This window comes from Erpetoichthys calabaricus, chromosome 18, assembly GCF_900747795.2.
Source record: "Erpetoichthys calabaricus chromosome 18, fErpCal1.3, whole genome shotgun sequence".
Taxonomy (NCBI): domain Eukaryota; kingdom Metazoa; phylum Chordata; class Cladistia; order Polypteriformes; family Polypteridae; genus Erpetoichthys; species Erpetoichthys calabaricus.
This window is the reverse complement of record NC_041411.2, coordinates 12,938,353-12,962,143: the sequence shown is the minus strand read 5'-3', so window position 1 is coordinate 12,962,143 and position 23,791 is coordinate 12,938,353. Positions and strand designations below refer to the sequence as shown.

Sequence of the window (23,791 nt, the reverse complement as noted above, 5' to 3'; positions counted from 1 at the left end):
TTTCACTGGGAAGCAAAGCTAAAGCCGTGTGAAACACGTGGACGAGAAAGCCCCGCCTACTAAGCGCTAAGCGAATGAAACCAACGAATAAAAGCTGGAGCTGTTCACGGTGAAGACACGACACAGAACACTTTAGGTTTTATTTTCTCTTAGAATTAACATCTATGCAAAAGTGCTGTTTAGAAGCTGTAGGAGTTTACCTAGTTTACTCAGTAATACAGAAAGTGCTGATTAATTGTATGCAATAGGAACAATGGCAACAAATTTTAAGTCGAGTTATTTTGATAAGGTGAAAGCTCTTTCTGTTTGAGCTTAATTGCAGTTAAACAATGAATGTAAATGATGCCGAATATAACACGCAAGACGAACTTGATCTTCGTGTAAAGTCTCACACAGTGCGTTTGTTGAGTTTAAAAATTAATTCAATTAATAGAAATGATATGGAAGCCCCGCTGCATTTACATATTATGATAATGCAAAGTACAATAAAACTTACTGTGTTTTCATTGTTGGTAGCTCATTGGTATGTTAAAAGTTATTATATGCAGAATGTGTGCAAATAAACTATATGCATTGTAGCTTGTGTAATTTTCTATATGTAGATGAAAGGAAATACTTGAATTGTAAAGATTTGCCGTTACGATTCGCCGAGCGCGCAAACTGCGCGCTTACTGTCATCGCACTCGAAGACTTTTATTTTGGCAGATCGATGTGACGAGGGAGTAGGAAGTCGTTTTTGTGTGTGTGCGCGTCGCGGGTTGCTGCGACTTGCCGTCGGTTCATGTTTTAGGATGGCAGGACCCCGCTGGATCGGGTGTTGTTGATGGCATACACAACTCTACATGTCAGTACGCTGAGGCTAGAGACATGTTCGTGTTTTGTAGCTGTAAACGCGGCCACGGGATTTAAACTGCCATTGGACATCGCGCATATTGGTAGGTCACTTGGCAAAAATCCTCGAGCTTTTCCTTCGTTCAGTTTTCGCACTGCCCGGAATGGTCCTTTTAACGTATGCAGTTCTGGAATGTATTGGGCTATGTAGCTGATTTAAATTACGGAAATGTATACTAATTCATATTGCTGCCCAGCCAAAATGTTTAAATGTTCGCCCAAATCTGACCCCGAAGATATGCTCTGTTTGTTTATTTCTGCCTAATCTACTCAATTTTGGGTCTTGATTGCACTCTGACTCACTTTATAACATCAAATAAATAAATCACCATGGCGTATACTGACATTGAGTAAAATCTCTTAAAGCTGTGCCATTTGCACTTTTCTACCTTGTATTCAAATTCGTTTTGAAACTTTAATTTTATTAAGCACCATTCTTTACAGTTTGATTAGATATTTACAACACTTTTTACTTAAAGGGATTACAGTTTTCTGGCAGTTTTATATTTTGTAATTGGATTACTGGCCCATTTGGTGACTTGACTAGGATCAAAATGAGTGGACAGCAGAGACTGAATGGTCAATCTGCTTAAAACACACCCAAGTCTTTTTGGCAATATGATTTATTCAAGCTACATTTATTTTTTGTGCTGGGGTTAGCGATGTTGCCCTATAGCTTTACATTTCTGAATGCAGATTAGCACAGGATCAGTTTTGAGTTGTGCCTGTACTCCAGAAATCTTTTTTTTTTTTTTATTTTGAACGACCAGAGTTTATTCTAATAAACCAAGGATGCTCGGGTTTGGTTGAGTGCTGGGTGGGCATTGTGACATAGTAGTTAAGGGCTTCAGACCCAGGGTTTGTGGGCTCAAATCCTGCTACTGACATAGTGTGACTATGAGTAAGTCAGTTCACACCTGCCTGTGTTCCAAATGAAAAAAAAAGAAAATAAATAACCAATTGTATTTCAAATGTTGGAAGACACCACATATATAAACGTAACTGTGCCTTCATGTGGCCTGGTATTTCCTTTGTTAAGGCCCATACTCTTAAAGCCATGTAGCTGAATAAATTGGTTTGAATTTATTCATTAAACACCACTTTTATCACCTGTATCAACTGAAATATATTAATAATCTATATTATGATATATTATTATTATATATTATTACATAAGCAAATTGTAGTAATTCTTCATATAGTTTGTCCATAATAACTTTTTGTAAATTGAGCTGTCTACAGTGGATTGTGTTAGAATGCTGCAGAGATTTATCAATTAAGAGAACATCTGCTTATATTGAAATGTAGACAGAAAATTAGCAAACATGATAAGTGTGGCACATGTAGAGGCCAGCAGTCGCTATAGGGACACAGTCATTGTTTTTTTTTTAAATTCGGACATGAACGTCAGTAAGCTTTGTGCCCTAGCAACCAAGTTACCCAAACAATTCTAGAACACTTCAATAATTATAAATAAATGTGTTGTAGCTAAATAAATAAAAAAATGATGTAAATAAAATACATCATTATGATTACAATTGACAAAAACAATTCATAATTAATTGCAGAATTACAGTATTTGAGGTTTCCTCTAGAGTGCTTCTTTTACTTGCATGATTTGGCTCAAAAACTAATCAGCACATCATCTCATAACAGGCTTAAGTTTCGGGTTTCATATTTTTCTCCCCAGCTGTTTTAGCTCTAGACTGTCCTCAAGAAACTGTGACACAAAGACACACTTCCATCATCGAGATATCAATGTTTTTGGTATTGGGGACCCTAAAAAATTGAGATCTGTCAAAATGTTTGACAACTCTAAAGCTTTTGCTCCTCCCCCATAGACGATAGGTTATGGTGGGTGAGGGTGCAAAGCAAACCAAAAAGAAAAAGTCTTAACAGCCTTAAAACAACTGTCTACTCAGAACTCAAAAATCTACGTAAAATAATTTTTTATTTTGTGATAAGTCATTTTGGCTTTTGTGATACTGTATGTCAATCTTAATTAAACATTTTCACTCCTAAAAGTGACATTGTTTGATTTGATGTATGCTATTCTCAGTTTAATTGATGTTTGCTCTGGTATGTATTGTTTCTGGCACTTTCTTGTGCCTGGATACGTGTCCTACCCCTTTTTCGTTCCCAATTCCAGATGTACAGTTAAGGTACGTGTGCAAGTATTCTCTACGACATGGGTGGGCAAAGTCGTTCCTGGAGAGCCGCAGTGGTTGCAGGTTTTTGTTCCAACCAAATTGCTTAATTAGAAAACAATTGTTGCCAATAATTTAATTTCATGGCTTTTTAAGTGCGTTAACTCTGTTATGTCAAGTCATTTTCCTTTGTAAGGATATCATCCAAATGATTTGAAGGCTAAAATGGAGGAGTAAATCTCAATCCTTCACTTTTTTCTCTTCACTTTCCTTCCAAGTATTTAATTAAACCAAACAGTGAATGATAAATCCATACAGATGTAAATTGAAACAAGCTAAATGGAGAACTGCTGGTTTCTTTTGTCATTTGCATCTTACGGCTAATAAGGAGCAATTAAAAAATGAGAATATGGCTGTTTAAGACTAAAATAAGCAATAAGGGTTCAAAATCTTAACAAGCGAGACAACTAAAGTGAAGCAAAAGTGTTACTTGAGCAATAAGTGCTTCTTATTAAGCAATTGGGTTGGAACAAAAACCTGCAGCCACTGCGGTCCTCCAGGAACGACTTTGCCCATCCCTGCCCTACGATATTCTAATTTCCTGTCAGACGCTCACTCGTATGTCTAGACGGACACAGCCATGTATGAATTGCACATAAAAAAAGGTGACGTGGTTTTCATAACTCCAAAAGTGATTGAAGGGATTGACGCGATATAACCCTTTGTGCTACCCCTGATTGTGGCTTCATTGAGGTAGAAGGTGTGCTGGAACAAAATCCCATCATAGACTCTGTGAGCTAACAGGAGGCAGGAAGAGGTTTCTGGATGAGGTAAATGTAGCCGCTACTTCTTCTCGTCACTTAAGAACTGACTTTAATTGTGCGGCAGATTTCAGTGCAGTGTGCATCCTGTCAGGATTTACTCTGTTGTAAGCATTTCTTTTATTTTTATAAAATATTTGAAAGTTGGTATCCTTCTGTTTTATTATTAATGGAATGAACTGAATGATTTGTAGAAGTTGCTGGTTGTTGTTTTTATTTATCTTAACTTTCATTTTTTGTCTTTATTTTTATGAGACTGGAAAATAAAACTTAGTCTCTATATCTCTTGTTTATCTGCAGAAGAAAACATCAATATGAGGAAATGGAAAAGAAGCTGCCAGTTTCCACACACTCCACATCCGTACCTCAGGCAGCCTTTCATTTTAATTCTACTTCAGTTGATTTATCCTTCAGTAATGATAAAGGTACAGTCTTTTGCAAGAAACAAGTTGCCAAGCATGATGTATTTTTGGAGATTGTGAATGGTAAAATCACTGAGTTTTTTGGAGACTGTGACCAAGGTGACAGTAATTGGCAGCAATAGTGGCCTTCATAACATGAATGATGGGACTAACAGTGGCCTCTTTGTGCTTGAGATAACTGTGTCTGTAGCAAGATGCATATTTTCTAAGCCTGTACCTAATTTTCTCACTTTGAAGTTTTATGCCATGCAATTTGATGCGTTCTATTAAGTTTAGCTTTGGCTTCCAGTTTGTTTTATCACGTGCTATAGAAAGCCCCATAGCATATGGTTAGCTGGATAGCTACATAGAACTGTATTTGTCCCCGTGGTAAATTTGGCAATGTGTTAGATAGGCATTAAGTTTGAAAGGGTCAAATTATAGCTTTTATTATTTAATGCTTGTTGCTTAATTCTTATTTTATTGGTGTAAATATTGTATTCAGAAATTAAATACTAAATTGTCATTGTTTGCTGATTCATGTGTCCCTCTCCTGTTAGAGAGCGGCTCATTTAATTATTTGGGTGGGCTGAGAAGCACAAGGTTGTGTGTATGGCTCAAATATTCAATTCCATTCAATTCATTCACTGAGTGTGGACTCGGGAGTGCAGTAACAGATTCGTAGGTAAAAGCAATTAGAGACGATACAAATGATAAATGGTCAATTATATAATGCGCACACACACATAAAGATACAGGTTAGGTTAAACACACAGGAAGAAAATGAACTTCAAAATTGATTAACATAAATAAAGCATAACAACATCTATCCATTAGGATTCAGCAATATTTCTGGAGAAAGTACACTTTTGGTGGTCCATGGTCAGCCATATCAGACAGAGTTAGAGACATAGACAATCCAGCAGGCCTCAGCCCACTTCCCCCTGGCTATTCTACAGTGGAGTCTGTGCTGGTCCGTCTTATCTACTGACAGAATTTTTACATCCCTTGATTCCAAGGCTCTCCGTATCTCAGATGCCTTTCCATAAGCAGAAAAGCCCTTTGGGAGTTGAGCTTGGGCACCAAGTGCCACAGCAGGGCATGGTGAAAAGAAATGGTATAGAAGAGGGTTAGTAAGCATTCATAGTCATTGTATTAGTTATATTTTTATACAAATGATTAACAAACCAAAATGCAATATGCACAATTAATCAGCAGCTGTAATGAGGGAATGTCAGAGTAAAGTAGCGAGTCTGCAGCCTGATTTCAAAGCAGAGACTGAAGGGACTTCTCTTATATAAGCAGGCAGAGTTCCACAGCCCCAAAAGCTTAGACTAGCGGTGTTATTTCATGAATCCTTCCTATGTAAGAAAGAAGATTTTGAAGTCAGCCTTATGCTTAAGACTTAAGAACTGGAGTTAGGTTTGTGCTTTCTAGTTCGTGTAAGAATTCTTGTAGGAGCATTTCGAATAACTGAAAGCTGCATAAATAATGATGTAAATTGTCTGTGAAAAACACATTACAGTAGTCAATACTGCTAGAAATAAAAGCGTGAATTAATCTCGTAGAAACCTCCATATTCAGAAAAAAAATCTTAATTTTCCAATATGTTGTAAAGGTTGAAAAAAAATACAGTTTGTGATAGTTTTGTAGTATGTGATTTGAAAGATATTCTGGTAGCAAAGATGACACCTAGGTTTCATGCTGATTCATTAAAACTAATTTTTAGACTTGCAGAGTTAAACAGTTGCAGATTATTGTTGTGTCACTTGCCCCGTTACATAACAATTCTGTTTTTTTCTTTATTCAAAGACAAGTAGTTGTCATCTATCCACTTCTTTAACTCACTGACACAATTAATTAAGGACACTTTCAGAGAAATGTTATTTGATGTAAAAGAAAGGTATAGCAGGGCATACTCAGTCTACGTATGAGTAAAAATGAATGTTGCATTTTCTAATGAAAGTTCCCAATATTAGTATGTAATGTGAAAAAAGTAAAGGTTTGAGTACTGAACCCTGCAAGACACCATTTGTAAGTTCTGGATTTAATGGCAGAATACTGTGAGCTAACAATAAACTAAACCATGCGATGATGCAGCTTGAGAGCCCAACGTAATTTTCCTGCCCATGTAATACAGAATAGAATAGTCAAAGGTATCAAATGCTGCACTTAAACCTAACAGTATGATTATTGTGAACTTTCTGACATCAGAGGATATTAAAATGAATTTAACAACACAGACTGCTAGCATTTCCTTTCTGTGGCCAATGTGGAAGCCAGACTGGAATTTCTGAAACTGGTTTTGATGTTTCATGAATGAGACCTGCCATTATCAAGTGAAATATTACCGCACCTTATTACATACAAATGTATCAGTTTTTATTGCTTCATTTTTATTACACTGATTAAAGGAGGAATCATTTATTTTATGCCACACTGCACCTTGCAGCTCTGATCTTCCATGGAATTTGTAGTTTTGTTGTACCGTTCTCATTAATGCAATATATCTTATAGCGATTCAATCTGACATTGTTACAAAATGCTTAATTTTCTTTTTTTACAGCGCCTGAATGGCATAGCACTCCCAAAAAGAAGGTATGAGTCTTTACAACTTAACTCATATTCTTACAAGTATATTTTTAAAATTCAAGGTGAAGGTCAAAAGAAATTTAGTAAACCTCCCTAACTTCATATTCATGCAGCAATGATGTATGTATAAGTATGTGTCTGAAGTTGGTTAGATAATGGACAAATGTTGGGATTTTAAACTTCTCCTGTACAGTTCGTAAAATACCGCAGGGTGTTAAACACCCTTTGTTCTTCCACATTCAAAATACAATCAAAGGCAGTGAACTTTTCAAACCATTTGTACCTGTAGCTATATATTCGTATGTTATGTTTATTTAAGCCATTAAAAAACAAGCAGAATGCTCATTTCTTAGAAATATACTGCTTCTTTTTTGTTTTTAGCAGTCCTATCACAGTAGAAACTTAGTCAGAAATGTTTCAGCCTTATCATTAATAGCACACATGCAGAGACTCTTTTTCTTTTTTTTTTTATGCATGGATACACTTTAATAATAACATAGACAATATAAGCACAATTCATTCTTGTTTGTGTTCCATGTGTTATGTCACAGTAGGTATTTATTACTATTTGTTTTTAAATCCTCATGGTGTTATTAAAGGTATTTAAATTATAAAGTGGTCATTTTAAAAGACCATTATTTAGTGTAAACAGGTGGGCTATGTGTGGTGCTATAGACAGAACTTCTTCCTCACAGATCAGTGTGTTGAGTCTGAGTCCCACACCCAGTCATTGTCAGTGTAGAATTTCATGGCTTTCTTTCCACATTCAGTAGATGTGTCTTTTAGGTTAGTAGGCAACTCTAAGGTGGCCATGTGTGAGTATGCACAGAAATGGGCTTAGTGACACACTGGTGCCAGGATCTGATGCCAGACGACTTCTTCCTACTCACACTATCCACCCCACCTAAATGGCCTAAAACTGGCTTAGACTGGTTTGTGACTGTTAAAGTTATTGGTGCTGTGGCTGTTTAACATCTTAGCTGAATTCCACAGTTGTGATTGCAGTCCATGACCTACCTTGCTGCCAACAGAAATTTATTTCAGAATTTATAGATTGTCCTGCATGTGCCTGTCATATTACTGAAGCACACAGCTAATTATTTAAATATCTGTCTTGCAATGCATCCTGTTATCAGGATGGTACTAATGTTTTAGTTTTCAGTTATCAGTTTGCCATTGTAGTTTACAAACAGGAAATCATTTAACTAGATGTCATTTCTTCCTGACAAATTGGTGGCAGAGTTATTAAGAATTAATTTTTTCACATCCTTAATATCAGCAAGGAGGACTGCTAGGAGGGGTTGCTTTCCATTAGCCCTCTACTCCTGTGATGAGCAGTGGTATAAAATAAATGGTGTGGTATATCACTAACAATCACTAGGAATGAATTGAGAAGAGGAGGTTTTGCCTTTTAGTATTGACTTTTTGTCTATATGTCTAGTGCCATTTAGTCTTAATTGATGTTAGGTGGAGTTTTCATATTTCATACACTGAATCTGGAAATACAAAGTCACTCTGCAGGGACTGATAGCTTAGTATTATAAATCACTTATATCAAGCACTCTTTTAAGCTGTGTCAGGATTTTGATTGTTTCTTTGAATTATAGTTCAGAGTGCGTGGTTGAATGGATTAAAAGAAAGCTACAAAGAAATTAAACATGGCAAATAAACTACTCTTGACTGTTGCACTGCTCCATTCTACTTGACAACAATGTTAAATATAGTTGTCTTGACAAACGACTGTGGGTCATTTGGGGCTTTTCTCTGGGGACTCCATTATACCCTCCCACATCCCAAAGACACAACTTTTTATTTTAATTGATGAATCTGCTGTGTCCCAACCCTGCCCATCTACAGAGGTTAAGACAGACAGTTAAGCGAATGTCCTCTGTTTTTAGTATAATATGGTACATTTCATAAGTCAATCATAGCTGCTAAAATGTGCTTCCTAGTTTAACAGGCTATGTGTTAAGTAAAAATTGTTTACTCATTTAATAATATGTTCAATCACAGCTTGCCTTCAGGTGGGGTTTTTTTTGTGATTTTTTTTTTTTTTTTTTGATTCTTGCATTTGATTTAATCTTTTCCCCCCTTCTTTTAAGACACAGCCACAGATTCCTTCATCTAGAAAGCCTTCAGCTTCAAATCAAATACTTTGTAACGTAACAGCTACAACGTCACATGACAGCGACCGTGCCATTTCAAGCACACCTTTAGCTGGGATTCGTGCCCCTGTCCTGGGTGGAAAATACTTACAGGTAAAGTCATGGCTTGTAATCAACAATAAACAATACAGCAAACTTGTTGTACTGAGCAGTCCCTCCATCCGATCCTGATTCTCCACATAGTTGTCTGATTCTGACCCCCTTTTTTCTGCACTGTGACTTTACATCAGTGTTTTTGTTTCCTAGTCAGTAGTATACATTGGTGCAAAACACAAGCGCCATGGTTAGTTTACTTCTGTTTGTTTTTTGTGGTTTTTGCACCGAGAGGTGTTTTTGTTAATTGTTGTGTATTCCTGTTTATTGCTGGAGGACTTGCAGAATAAGATTTTCATTGTACTGAGTACATTTAACAATAAAGATGAAGTTAAAAGTTAAAAAGTTTTTAATAGTAGAAGAGGTTAAGCCTAACAAAATGGTGCAAAACACAAGTGTCATAATTAGGAGAAGAGACAAACCTAACATTTGCTCATTTAAGTGTGACTTTGTTCTAAGAGCTATGTAAAGCAACATTCTGGTATTAGGTGAATTGACAACATTAAAGTTATTTTTGGGAGATTAAAAAATGGAAATTGGATAAAAAAAATTAGCTTTTCAGAAAATAGAAATATGCAGAGAAATGTCAGTGCACAAGTAGTCATTAAGGATAGTGAAGCAAAGAGGAAATAATCTGCCACTTTTTAACCTTTAAATTAATAACTTGATCCCAGTCTAAGCATCAGATAGATAGATAGATAGATAGATAGATAGATAGATAGATAGATAGATAGATAGATAGATAGATAGATAGATAGATAGATAGATAGATAGATAGATAGATACTGTATTAATAGGCAGGGTTTATCATAAGTTGCTCTGAATTAAGTCTTTACCTGTGAAATGCAGCAATATGTAAAAATCAAAATGGTTAACACTATTGTTTTTGTCGAGTTATACAATAATTTTCTTACAGGTCGGTAGGTTTTACAGTTAGAGGGAAAAAATGGCTGGATGTAAAACCCCAAAGTATGAAATCTATATTTCCAAAACTGGGGAGGCTGGTTTATTCATAAATAATGTAATCTTTAAGTCAACCTGTTTGATCTGACTGAACTTCTCACATCCATGCACAATTAAAGATGAGCAATGCACGAATGTATAGGTGCACATGTGTGATGGAATGCATGTATTCTGTAGTGTATAAGAGTTATTTGAGGGTATTGATTCAAAAGGGGAGGGGTCTAAATAAGGTCTTGTGTTTTAAATGCAGAAGTTTATCAAGTTATTCATTGTTTAACCTACATTGTCCATTACACAGTAGCAGGAAGGTGAAGCAGTCCTTTTGAAGCATCGCATACAAGGCAGCAACTAATACTTAACTTGGCAGGTTACCTCACACACTAGCGTTACACCCTCTCACTCTCTCATACTTGGCTAATTTAAACACAACAACTAGCCTCACTTTCTCTAGACTGTCTAGAGAACTCTAGCACAAATGCCCACATAGTATTCACAGGCTGCAAGTGGACAGTAACCAGGCTATGAGTCAAATCCAAGGGCCTTTGAACTTTGAGACATACAACGATAATCTCTGCCTTGGTGTTGTGCTCTGAATATTCAGATTCCATGTTTTAGGAGATTTCTGTCACTGATAAATATAAATTCAACTTTTAGAGAGGGGGGGATACTAAAAGTCTCATTTGTTCTTGCAACTCATTTTCCAACTGTGCCTGTGTAGTGGATAAAGTGGGTTGATGAAATTTAAAGAGTGTCAGCATAAAATTTTTTCACTATTAAATTCTAAAGTTTGTTGTATTATTTGTATTTTAACACCACATGTGGAAAAGCACAAGAGTGTATACACCTTTTTAATAAGCATTTAAAAATTAGTTTTACTTGTTTTTATTTAGAGTTCTCCTAGTTTGTCTGAAGATTCAGTTGTTAACCAGCAACACAGAGAGCTTCAGCTATTGATTGCAGAACTCAAAGACCAAGACAAAGAGTTGAATAATATGTCGGAGGCACACAAGAAACAGCTGATCGGTTGGGAGAAGGATCGTCAGCGAATATTAGCCTTGGAGGAGCGATCTGCTAAATTAGAAAGTATGTTGAAAATGTCTTTGAATTTTCAGCATTGACTATGCTGATAAATGTTGTTACTGTTCACTTCACACTAAATATTATTTAAAGTAAATGCCTAGGTCTTTTTCAGTTATAAACATTTTTTGTTTTTTCCAGAAGAGCTGCATAAAAAAAAAGAAATTATTCAGACCCTAACTCAGCGGCTTAAGATCACTGAAAGTCAAAAGCAGGAACTTTTAGACAAGGAGCAGAAGGCAAATAACCAGTGCCAGATTCTTCAGGTAATTGGAATGGGTTGATGGGACATTGTTATGACTTGTGTAATGAATATCTCAGCTGTCCAGGAAATAGTGAACTTGAGTATTTTATCCACAATTATTCTTTAAGCAGGTTTATCCAATTTATCTATATAGATATGATTTGGTAGCATTTTATTTATTCTTAGAAATGTGCTTGTTGCTAAAGAGCCAGTGACTAGAGGCATAGCCCACCTTTATGGATTTGAGCTTGATGGTCATACCCTTTCTGACTGAGAGATGTGGATGAATGAATATATAAAATTGCAATTGTGAGGTTATATTTACTGTTTTATTATTTTCCTGGTATCTTATGTTTCCTGAAATATAAGACTGCTATCGCTTATTATGGGATTCATGTGTGGGTTTTTGTAGTTTATTTGACAGAAGCTAGATTGTCTAATAAAAATATTACGCTGCAAGGGAAAACTATTAGTAGCTCCAGGGGATGTCTTGGGATTTGATACATAAACTTCATAGATGAGCGCTATAAAGGACCAATATTTAATATACAAGGACTGATGAGAGCCAAAATAGTGAGAGCAGGTACTTTAATAGCAACAATTTCAATTATTCATCTATCTTTATTGTGGTTGAGAAATCAATAATTACAAATGTAACATTTCAGTGCCACAATTGAAGGGGTACTGTTTGCCATGCACTGTATTTTTATTAAACTAAATTATTAACTGATTTTGTTCTTTTTACCTAATAAAGGAAACAAACCAAAGTCAAAATTCTACTATAATAGAATTGTCACGTCAAGTTGGACAATTACAAATGAGCGAACAAGAGCTTACAGGTTTATTAAAATCCAAGGTAATTATTATTTGACATACATTTTAATTGCTTCAGACTATTGGTACAGAATAAGGCTTTAAACTACTTGAACTTAAATATTGAATATGTTGACTAATAGGAGAAATTAAAATCTTCTTGGGAACCAAGTCAAAACACATACAAAAGGTACATTTTAGCCATTTATACCAGCTTTGAGATTCTTTGCCTTGCATAAAAGGCAGTTGGACATGTAGGAGTCACACCTGCAAGTCAAATATGGAGGTTTGGACTCCAGTAATATGTATGGTGCAGTGTGCTCCTGCAGCAGCCTAATTCTGATGAAGTCAATTCAGATTGTCAAGTGACAGAGTCAGTTTCGGTTTGGTAAGTTTTGCAGAATCCTCAAAGTATCCATATTACTAACCGAGAATGCTAAACCGGATGGACGCAGGGACATCCGGCCATGGGCCGTAGCCACAAAAAGACGTACTGTGCAGGCGCCACAAGAAATGAGGCGCCGCGAGAGGCGGACAAGACCACAGAAAAAAGGAGTGAGCACAGAAAAAAGGAGTCAAACGCAGGCGACGCACACAGCGCTGCACGAGCAAAACACCCCCCCCCCCCACACACACACACAAGCAACGGACGGGACACACACAAAGAGGACGATTCAACAAGCCCCTGGCACACAAAAAAAAGAGCCCGCAAACCTCCCCCCCCCACACACACACACACAAGCAACGGACGGGACACACACAAAGAGGAGGATTTAATCCCATTGCACACGAAACGGGACGCACACAAAGAGGAGGATTAAACAAGCCACAAGCACACAAAAAAAAAAGAAGCCGCGAGCACCACACAAAGCCCATTGGACACGAAACGGGACAGACTACGGACATAGCACACGAAACGTACACAAAAACGACGATTCAGACCCACGACCACAGTAACATAAATAACAATTGACACACAAAGCCCCATTTCTAAATGAACCGTCCGTATTAACCATACGTCATCTCAACACGTTCACAATATGCAGCATAGGTAGATCTCATTACAATGAGGCACTATTAACCGTTCAACCGCAGAAAAGGCTCCATATTAACAGTGAGTGCGATCCTCCTTAATACTTATCCATATTTCTCACGCTCAAGAACAAACAAGTCATGAATTCACGATCACAGGTACAAAACGATACCGCTCGGATAACGGGACCAAACACAATTCACACTATGCAGCATAGGTGGATCTCATTACAATAAGGCACTATTAACCGTTCAACCGCAGAAAAGGCTCCATATTAACAGTGAGTACAATACTCCTTATTACTTATCCATATTTCTAGAAGAAAAAATGTCTCGGCTCCAAAAACGCAAAACTCAACTAAAGCTTCTAACTAACGATGTACCTAAAAGTAAAAACTTTATGAACTGCATTAGATCCTACAATAGTTCATTTGCTTTTGCATCTACCGGAGTAAATATCAGGCCACCAAAAGGCAATGGCCCATACTGCTTTCGCATATGTGCACAAATACTGCATCGCATTGGAACAGTGCACCCTGAAACAAATCAACAACGCAAATATGCACAAATCTACATCCTAGATCCACATGACGCAATCTATCAATCAAAGTGCTGCATCGCAACAGGCACGGATTCAAAACGAAACACCTACCGTCTCAGACATACGTTAACGGCTAGGAAGGCTACAACGGGCTTCTCACACAGCACAGGCAAATCGATTACAGCTCCAAAACAACACGTCCCAAATACTACACATGCAACAACGCGCCTCTCAAACGGCACAAGCAAAACATACACCAGGAAAATTCATTCGGATTAATGAATGTCATTTGCAATCATTGTCATTCAGTTCACTTCCCTGAAGAAACAACTGGCAATACAAGTAATACATTTACACGTTGTTGTCAAAAGCGTCAAATTAGACTGCCTCCTTTACATTCATATCCTGAATATCTACAGAAGCTTCTAACTAACGATGTACCTGAAAGTGAAATCTTTATCAACTGCATTAGATCCTACAAATCGGTATCCACTATGAACATTAACGGGGGCACTGCACGTGACATCCGTCTTGCAAAAATGTTAATTATTGATGAATGTACAATGGCATCCAGTCACTTACTCAACACCATTCATAAATTTATACAAACGTTTATGAATAATAATATTCGCTTTGGAGGAAAGGTACTTTTATTAGGAGGAGATTTTAGACAGTGCTTAGCTATTCTTCCACATGCCATGCGCTCAGCTATTGTTCAGTGCACTTTAAAATACGCAGACAATTGGCATTGCTTTCAAAAGATACAGTTAGTAAAAAAGATACGATGTCCAGAACCAGATCATAACAATTGCTTATTACAACTGGGAGATGGTACACTCACCAATACAGATGGACTTCACCCACATATTATTACAATTCCTCAAGCCTTTATCTGCGACGACTTATTGACAGACAGATTTGGAACAGCAATCTCATTAGACCAAATGCCCCTTTTAACACAACGCATTATATTATGTCCAAAAAATATTAATGTGGAAAACATAAATACCCAAATCATTCCATTACTTCCTGGAGAGACACAACTCTTTCTAAGCTCTGACAAACTTGACTCTGATCACAACAATAACCATCTTCATTGACATTACAAGTTCGGACCTGGAATTACCTTTTACACTTAAACGGCGTGTACAAAGAAATTTTCCAATAAACCTTTACACTGTGCCACACACTTTATTGTTTGCTTTCTATTTGCATCATCTACACCTTCACACTATTCTATATCTTATTCATACATCACGCTCTTTGTCATTCACAACACCAGGGTTTGGCGAGCGAAGCGAGCAGGGGGCGGAGCCCCCTAGTATACCACTATTCAGCTACAGATTTTGGTGATCGATTTACACCTTGTCTAGGCTAAACTTAAGTAAACACCACTGTGTGTAGACCAAGGTGTCCTAGCCCATGGTATTCAATGTGCATTTTTCACTGAGTTATTTAGAAAAACTTTGTCGGTTTAGTTCCAAAGTTCTTGTTAAAAGGACCCATTCACTGCAACTGCATTATATCCAATCCTTGAATAAAAATAGAATTGCATGAAGAAATTTTTTTTAAGCGCTATGATTTGTTATTTGTATTATTAGATGTTTTGCTGTAGATCTTGAAGAATGCTGACACTTTGTTCTCTGTCTTTAGGATAAAGACATGATAGAAGCCACTGAACATATTGTAAACATGACTACAGAGATTCAGAGGTTGGATGCTATGCTAAATGAGAGCAGAAAAAGGGAAACTGACGTTAAGATGGAGGCACAGAAATATAAACAGCAGATGCGGGAAGTAAGGCATGAAATGAAGAGCCTAAAAGGTAGGTTATTAAAGGCAATTTACTGAGCTTTAAATATGCTCTCATCACTGGTTTTAACACAATTCCTAGCATGAAGTGGAAGAAGTGAAGCTAAGAACTTTAGAAAGCCATAGTTGTTAAACTCTGCCACATGCCCCTTTATATTTTATGCAGTATATTCCACCTACCAGGTGGAAGGTAGATTAAATAAAAATATTTAAGGTCACGCATACCATTTACAAGTTGGGTGGAACAGTGTTTTTTCAGTCGAAATGGTAATAGTTATTAATGACAGAACCTTGGCTGAAGAGGAGTGTCCTTTCCATGGTGAATCAAGCAGGTACAGTTTTATTTCCTTTCATAGTCTCAGAGTAGGTTTATTTGGAACCCAGTAGTAAAAATGGAAATTAGGTAGTGTCATACCAGCTGCTGCCTTAGGACTTTGGAAAGTTGTTTGTGTAAGTATATGAATTATTTTTTTGAACAATTTAAAAACGGGAATGTTTTCAAACCATGTATATATTTCTCTTCTGTCTGTTTGCCAGAAGACGTAGTAGAGAAAACATCAGAAAACAGCAGGCAAAGAGAAGATATCATTCGTCTCAAACAAGAAAACCAGCTCCTGAGAAATGAGCTCAGTTTATTGGGTAAGATTCTTAACAGGCCATTAATGTAAACTTTACATTTTAAGTCTATAAAAAGGATATGTAATAACTATTAAATGTATATTCAATATACAGTACAGCTACCACACGTAATCACAAAAGCTCAGGTAATATTGGTTATCAGTGATTGTGCTTCCCCTTTCCTTTTAAATGGCTCAACCCCAAAGGCTTGTGCATAATTAACCAAGAGCTTTCAGCTGTCATCTATTAGGGATTTAGACATTGTGTTCCTCATTATAAGCTTTTGTTTATTTTGTTGATCTAAAATATGTTTACATTGTGTTATTACGTTTGTTGTCTAATGAGTATCTGTTATATTTTGTAAACATATACTATAAAATTTCCTTTTCATTTTGTGTTGCCTTTGATGTTTTTTTTTTTTTTTTGGGACATTGTCCTGTTGGAAGGTGAACCTTTACCCCAAAGTGAGGTCCTGAGCATTCCTGAGAAATTTTTCTTCTATGATGTGTCTGTACTCTGACAGTGCCTGTCACAAGAAAAAGCAAACCATGAGGTCAAAGGAACTGGTAAGGGCAACATTACAGTGTTGTGGTTATTGTCAGCAGCAGGGAATGGGAGGCTTGTCGGGATCAAGGGATATACGAGCAGATCAGAGTACAGAGAGATTCTTGAAGAAAAAACATTTTAAGTGTGCTCAAGACCTCACACAACAGTGCTGGAATGCAAAGAGTCAAGGCAACACAGGTACTGGTAAGAAATTATATAGTGTATAAGTGTATACTGTATATGTGTGTGTGCACAAAAATGTTAACAGACTCATTAGACAACAAACCGATCACATGACATCTTAACTCGCCTTAAAGATGACATTGGCCTCGTGATGAGTAGTGCCTGTTTTCCTATAATTGTATTGCTTCTATTCAAGCGCTAGATATCATTCTTGATTTGATTAGGCCAGTGTTCTTTGGCAAACTCCAAATGAGCCATCATGTGCTTTTAACTAAAGAGTGGCTTCTGTCTGCTCACTCTATCAAAAAAGGCTGATGTGGTGGAGTGGTTGTGTTTCTGGGTGGTTCTCCCAACTCCACTAAGAACTTCTGGAGTTTTGTCAGCATGAGTTTCAGGTACTTGTTTATTTCTCTGTTTAAAGCCCTTCTCAACCTTTTGCTCAGTTTTGCTGGGTACAGTGCTCCAGAAATGCTCTGGTATCATTCACCCAAACAGTCTTGTCTTGGAGGACAATTACTTTGACCTCATTGCTTGGATTTTCCTCTGATAAACATTGTCTGCTGTGGGGCTTTTTACATTCAGATGTGTGCCTTTCCAGATCATGTCTGGTCCATTGAAATTACCAAAGAGGAACTTGATTAAAATTTTAAAAACAACTCAAGCGTGACCTCAAATATGGCTGTTAAATAACTTCATGTGGAACAATTTGAGCAGTTTGAATAAGTCCAGAGTGTATTGCACATTTGATTTATTTGTCTGTATTTGATACTGTGCCATGAATGTCTGAATGTTTTATAAATATCTGGTTAGTACAGTTTGTGTTTTCTTGCATGGTTTAGAATACACAATACAAACTCATTTTTACAGTTTTCTCTTTAATTGCAAAACATTTATTTAATATAAATAAAAAAAACTTTTTGGAATTCAGGTGAAAGAGAGCAAAGGAAAAATGAACTGTTGAACCTAGCCAAGTCAAAGCAGGATCGTACAGACTCAGAGTTACAGTGTCTTCGTCAGGTATTTAACTTTACATATTTCTGATAAAAGTACAGTATCTGTGTAAATGCATGGAAATATCCAATTAAAGGAAACTGGTTTCAGCTGCAATGAAAATTGGGTTTACAGTGAAGATTCTTTGAAAAATGGGGTTTTGCACTATTCTGTACAGTACATGCTTTTCTGGATAGTTTGATCAGTTACGCTAGGTGTATGTTTGGTTAGATGATTTGCAGTCTTTGTTTCTTGAGTGCATATTTGCATTATATGAGGTATATTGTTACCTGCTCACGTTCGGGTAAAACCTGCCCATTTTTAATTACCTATAAAGAGAGAGTGAATTATTTTGCTATAACGAGAAAGAAATAGTGGGAACATCTTAGAATTTGGCTGTCTGTAGCTGTTTCAGAAACTTAAAAAATGCACTGTAAAGTTTTGATGAGAGAAGAATTTATGCAGCAATGTATTTTGCATTTGTTGGCATCGGTGCCTTTACTTTGCACTCTAGTTAATTTCTTAGCCCTCTAGCCTGTTAACTTATTATACTGTATATATCCTCTACAGCATGAGTTTGTCAGCTGCTGCTGGCATGTGTGTAAGCCTCTAATTCATATGTATAAGAATTATCTTGATATAATTACTTAAAATAAGCTTCTTTACTAGCTACACGATTGCAGATTAAATAGCATTATATATATGTGTGCGTGTGTGTGTGTATATAATATTTTAAGTAGCTGGGGAAAGAAAGAATGAATGAATGTAAAATATGCCTTGAATGATCTAAACATATTTTACATTCCAGGATTATGGATAGGGATAACACAAATAAGTACAATGGTGAAGAATCATTTATCTTTGACATTATTTGTTATCTGTCAGTTTGTGTTAATGTCAATCTGTGAATTCCTAACAGGTTTGAATAACATATGTTGATCTATGTTTCATATGAATTCCGCATTGTCATAATTAAGGGTTTTGTACTCTGGCACCTTTTTAACAGGTGTGTGAAAACCAGCAAAATGATTTGGAGCTTCTCTACCTGAGTCTAAACTCTCAGGCAGGGTTGCAGAAGCTGGAAGCTTGGGGACGCAGTTTAAGGTGAGCAGCCTAAGTGCATAGATCTATGAGAGACTGCAAAAATAGTCTGTGTTTGTCACTGTACTTATGAAACAGATTCAGGTTCCCACCTGTCAAGATTAAATTATCTTGTCATCTTTTTTTTTGTCACAGTGACAGAAGCCATGATTTCAAGACACATAGTTTGGAACTTCCAGTCAAAGGGCGGAACACACCACAAAGAGGGTCGATCCAACAAAATGACTCTTTTGGTTCAAATGTTTCACTTGTAAATGGTGACCTTAACCACAAGGGTGATTCTCAAGATGTAAGGACTGGTGATATATTTTCATGCAAAGTAGATGTCCATTCCATTTGATTTATGTGTTAATTTTGTTAAGGTCTAGTTTGTATTTTGCCACTTGATAAATGCTTGATTATTGTTTCTTAATTGCAGGAATTGTCAAGCACCCAAAACAGCCAGATCCAGCGAATGATAGCTGAATCAAAACAGATAGTAGCCAGTCTGGAGAGGCACACTTCGGTGCCTGTCAGTCCAGCACACAGTTTAAGCAGCAGGGTATGTGCACAACAGCAGCTTATGTATTTTACATATTCAGACCAGGATTCATTTTGTGTAAATGGTGGTTGTGCTTTATCTAATTATGTAAGATTTAAATTATGAGACTGCCTTTGGTTTGTTTTGACATGTGTAGGTTCCAGTTCAGGGTAATGGGCTTTGTGGGTAGGGTGTGTACAACCTACACTTTGAAAATGTATATTTAAAGCTGGCCTGCCTGTACTTGAACCACTAATATCACTGAATATCTTGAACAGAAAAATAAAAAGTGATTTGTGTGTCTCCCTGTGATTGGATAGCTCTGTTAGGCAGTTGTACTGAACAGTAACTGTCCCAAGAATATGCACAGTTAGGGTTAAAAAAAGTTATTTTAGAATTGGAGACAGGCGGTGATTAAATATGTATTCATCTCAGAAGATTTAGTTGTCTTTTTCCCTCACTATACAATTTCTATCAACTTTGCTGTAGAGATACCAATAAAATTGTTTTTGTACAATTGCAGTAAATGGACCATTGTATAGTCATAAAATAAGGAGGTGTCATTTTTAAAAGTGCTTTCATTAAAACGCGTATTTCGACTTCCTTTCAGCGTATTCCAGCTCATGATTGCAAAACACTAAAATGCTGGCTTTCTTTTTCAGGAAAGTGAATCACATCTTAGGGATCAGTCAACAGCTAGCCTTCTCAACCTGGATGCACTTGACATTCGTTAAGCAGAAAGGACACATCAGACATTTTGGACTCGGACCTGAACATTCTTAGGTTTGAAACGTAGGATATCATTTCAGAAATAATGCATAACTGAAAGGCCATGTAATGTCACGAGTGTGAGGTGCATACTGCTGAAAAGACTGTCTCAATTTATATTTACATGGAAGGAAAACAACCCGGCACTTTTTGGAATATATTGAAATACTGTCCAAAAAAGGCAAATTGCAGACTCGACTTGCTTTAAAGAAACTGAATGAGCATTGCTACCACTGAATAATTTGAATGTTGTTAATTTATAGGCAGATTAAATATACTCATCCTTTGCTCATTCAGGAACATTTAATGTAAAAAAGCCTAATTCTTTTTTTAAAGCTTTTTGGTTTTTTTTATTTACACCTAGTGGGTGTTTTTCATCTATTGGAAAAATAATTAAATTTTAATTAATGTAACTCCATTGTAATTACTAAAGAAATATACCCTTTTAAAGTATGGTATTTATAATCAGTTTTGCTTATATTTAAAGGGATACTCCACCCAAAAAAATACTGAGTTATATGTTACCCTGTCTAGTTTGTCATGGTGGCTGAATTAAATACCCACCTACCCCCACATTCATTGGTCAGGAGCCCTGTCTTCAATTCAAAAGTGTGTTGGTATTTATAAAGCATATTTTTAAAAATAAAATTATTTTTTGGTGGAGTATGCTTTTAATTTCTCCCATATTTATCTGTGTATATAACAAATTCAGTTCTTTATGGTCAAAATGGTTTCCAGTTAATTGAGCAGCATATATGGTGAGCTTATGTGGACTCTACCAGTCAAGCGGCCTCATTAAACTTGTGCCCCATTCCCTTGTACAGTACATGCTGCGATGTCAAGAGTTTATAGCAGGGCTGCTCAGCTCATATCTTGGAGATTCTTCTGAATAAGAACTGTAAAAGGTATTTGCTAATTCCTGGTTTAATTAGACCTTTGATTGTTCCCATTATTAGACTGAATTATTGTAATCAAAGCATATTTACTTAATGTGGAACTACTTTTACATATATGTTAATAGTACTAGGGTGTTGTTACCGTGTTAGCCATTATGAATGTAGTGAAAAGTCAAGCAAAATGACACTTTTTATTGCTAACTAAAAAGATTACAATATAAAAGCTGTCTTAGGCAACTCAGGCCCCTTCTAAGATGTCTTACTTACAGGTTTTCTGATGCTGTACCTGTCCTGGTCTCTGTATAAACGCAGGGAACTCCAGTTTCTGTATTACATCATGGCTGAAGAAGGGGCAATGACTTACCTTGAAAGCTTCAATATTGTAATCTTTTTAGTTAGACAAAAAATGGTGTCATTTTGCTTGACTTTTCACTACATATATGTTAAGAATTTTAACTTTCAGAACCTCACATGAGCCAATTCTTGAGTTTAGACCTGCTGTATTTAAATAATTTTTAAGTGTCTATAATGCTGATAAGAGTGGAAGAATAGAGCCACTTACTCAAATAAGCAAATGAGTCTTTTATTGACATTGTCGCACTTCATTTAAGATTTCTTCTTTTTTTAAATAACCATCAAATAAGAGCAAATGCTAAACAACTTAAAGTGTATTTAGTGTTGCTCAACTTGGTGCGTTATTATAACAGTTTTATAAAATTCCACATTATAATTTAGTTCTAAATTAGATGAGTGCAGATATTGGATAAATGAAAGTCTGATTAAACCAGGGGTTCAGTTACTGCCAGGACTTCACCTCTGAACAGCACTTTGGCTATAGAGAAGTTCAGCAGTCATTGGGATACTTCATAGACTGACTTGACCACCCCAGCAGTCCTAAATAGTTACTCCAGTTTTGCTTGACGTTATAGCTCTGTACTGAAAGGGAAAACAATTGTTTTTTTGTTTTGTTGTTTTTTTATTTTATTCTTTGAATAGTAAAGTGTACTAATCAATGAGATCCCCTCTGTAATATGACTGTGCAAACAACTCTGCCAATTTTAAAAGGATCCTTTACATGAAACTAAAGAAATATGATATCCTGACGTGTAAAGACTGTTAACAGACCCTGCCTTTTTATGTACTGTTCATAACCATGTACATTTCTTTTGTAGTGTATATGTGTGTATATATTGTGTATACATTATATTTTTTATAACAAAAAAACAGGCAATCTCGACTATTCATTTTACAAATAAATGACTTTGTTAAAAGTCTAGTCATAAAACATGCTTTTAAACTAAGTGAATTTTTTGAATGTATTTTGGATTTATAAGCAAATTTGGTAATTGTAAAATCAGTATTAATATGAAGGAATAGGCCAAAGTGAAAACTCTGTGCTAGAAAATAAAAATAAAAGGTGTAAAAACAGCTCTTTGGCTCTTAAGGCTTCATCAGTTGTGTCAGTAATACATTCCTGCCTTTTTCACATGTATATACTTACTCTTAAATTTGTTGCAGAGAAAGTTCAGATGGTTTCAAAATGTGCTTTTCGATGTCTTTAGTCATGACCCACCTGTGTTAATGAACTCCTAAAAGCTTTTGTTTGTTCCCATATGTGAAAGGAATGCTGTCATAAATGCTATTAGATGCTTGTAATTCCAGTCAGAGAACCTTATGGGAACATTAAAGGCCGCATTTTGACTTGTTCTTTATTGGCAAATGTGGTTCTGTTTATATGCTTTGGTTTAAAATGTACTTCAGAAACAACAAGAGCAAACATATAGAAGAGTGATATTGGTATGTTGTGTTTTTACAGATGAATCAGTAGAGACAACCTCAAGGAGTCGAGTCAACTAACAGGCCATGTAGTGCATTCAGAAAGTATTCAGGTGTCCTCCATTTTCTTTTCATGTGTTGTAGCCTTATGCTAAAATCATTTATATTTATTTTCCTTCATCAAGCAACAATCAATACTCCAGAATGACAAAGTGATTCTTGAATGTTTTTTTCTAAGTAATAAAAAAACAAACAGAAGTATCACAAACATTCTGATCCTTTGCTATGACACTTGAAGTTTTGCTCAGGTGTACCCTGTTCAGTTTATCATCACTGAGATTTTCCTACACCTTGTTTTTAATCCACCTGTGGTAAACTCAGATTTACTGGACCTGATTGGTAAAGACCCCCTCCCAGCCAATAGAAGGTTCCACATATGAGTAAACACCAAGCCATGAGGACAAAAGAACTGCCTGCAGAGCTTAGAAATAGGGAGAAATCTGAAACAGCTTGACGCTTCCTAGACCTGACCGCTTGGCCAAACTGAGGAATCAGTGGAGAAGGGCCCATGTATGTCTGAATGGTGTATGGACAATCTGATTAGTATAGTCAGTGTTTTATGGTATGCATTAGGATGCATATTGACCAAACTGCTTATTCTAATTTGCATTTTCAATTTACACAATACAGTATTAAGTTAAAATGACTATTGTAATTTCATTCATGTACTTTGGAGTGGTGGCTGAGAAATTAAAAATGTAATCTCATCAAGAAGACACTAATGTGTGTACACCAAGGAAT

At 36.3% G+C, this 23,791-nt stretch overlaps 1 protein-coding gene across 5 annotated transcripts; it reads left to right on the top strand.

Moving 5' to 3' along the window:
• Positions 1–58: 58 nt before the first annotated feature.
• On the top strand, positions 59–22,642 carry ccdc62 (coiled-coil domain containing 62). Of its 5 annotated transcripts, none has more exons than XM_051921050.1 (14): positions 59–136; positions 4,160–4,284; positions 6,827–6,858; positions 8,955–9,110; positions 10,964–11,156; positions 11,292–11,416; positions 12,149–12,250; positions 15,434–15,605; positions 16,130–16,231; positions 17,868–17,956; positions 18,936–19,033; positions 19,166–19,319; positions 19,449–19,571; positions 20,213–22,642. In XM_051921050.1, the coding sequence occupies exons 2-14, from the start codon at positions 4,182–4,184 to the stop codon at positions 20,282–20,284; spliced, it is 1,521 nt and encodes a 506-aa protein (XP_051777010.1). In that variant the 5' UTR covers positions 59–136; positions 4,160–4,181; the 3' UTR covers positions 20,285–22,642. The 5 variants fall into 5 exon arrangements, with proteins under 5 accessions (XP_051777010.1, XP_051777012.1, XP_051777011.1 ...); XM_051921052.1 differs by lacking the exon at positions 59–136 and adding an exon at positions 699–935 and having other exon boundaries at positions 11,295–11,416; XM_051921051.1 differs by lacking the exon at positions 59–136 and adding an exon at positions 700–935 and having other exon boundaries at positions 16,133–16,231.
• Positions 22,643–23,791: the final 1,149 nt, after the last annotated feature.

Excerpts from the sequence above, each read along its gene's own strand:
- ccdc62 (XM_051921050.1), top strand. The coding sequence starts at position 4,182 with ATGGAAAAGAAGCTGCCAGTTTCCACACACTCCACATCCGTACCTCAG. Across the intron at positions 4,285-6,826 it reads ATCCTTCAGTAATGATAAAG|CGCCTGAATGGCATAGCACT; the intron begins GTACAGTCTTTT and ends CTTTTTTTACAG. Across the intron at positions 11,417-12,148 it reads ACCAGTGCCAGATTCTTCAG|GAAACAAACCAAAGTCAAAA; the intron begins GTAATTGGAATG and ends TACCTAATAAAG.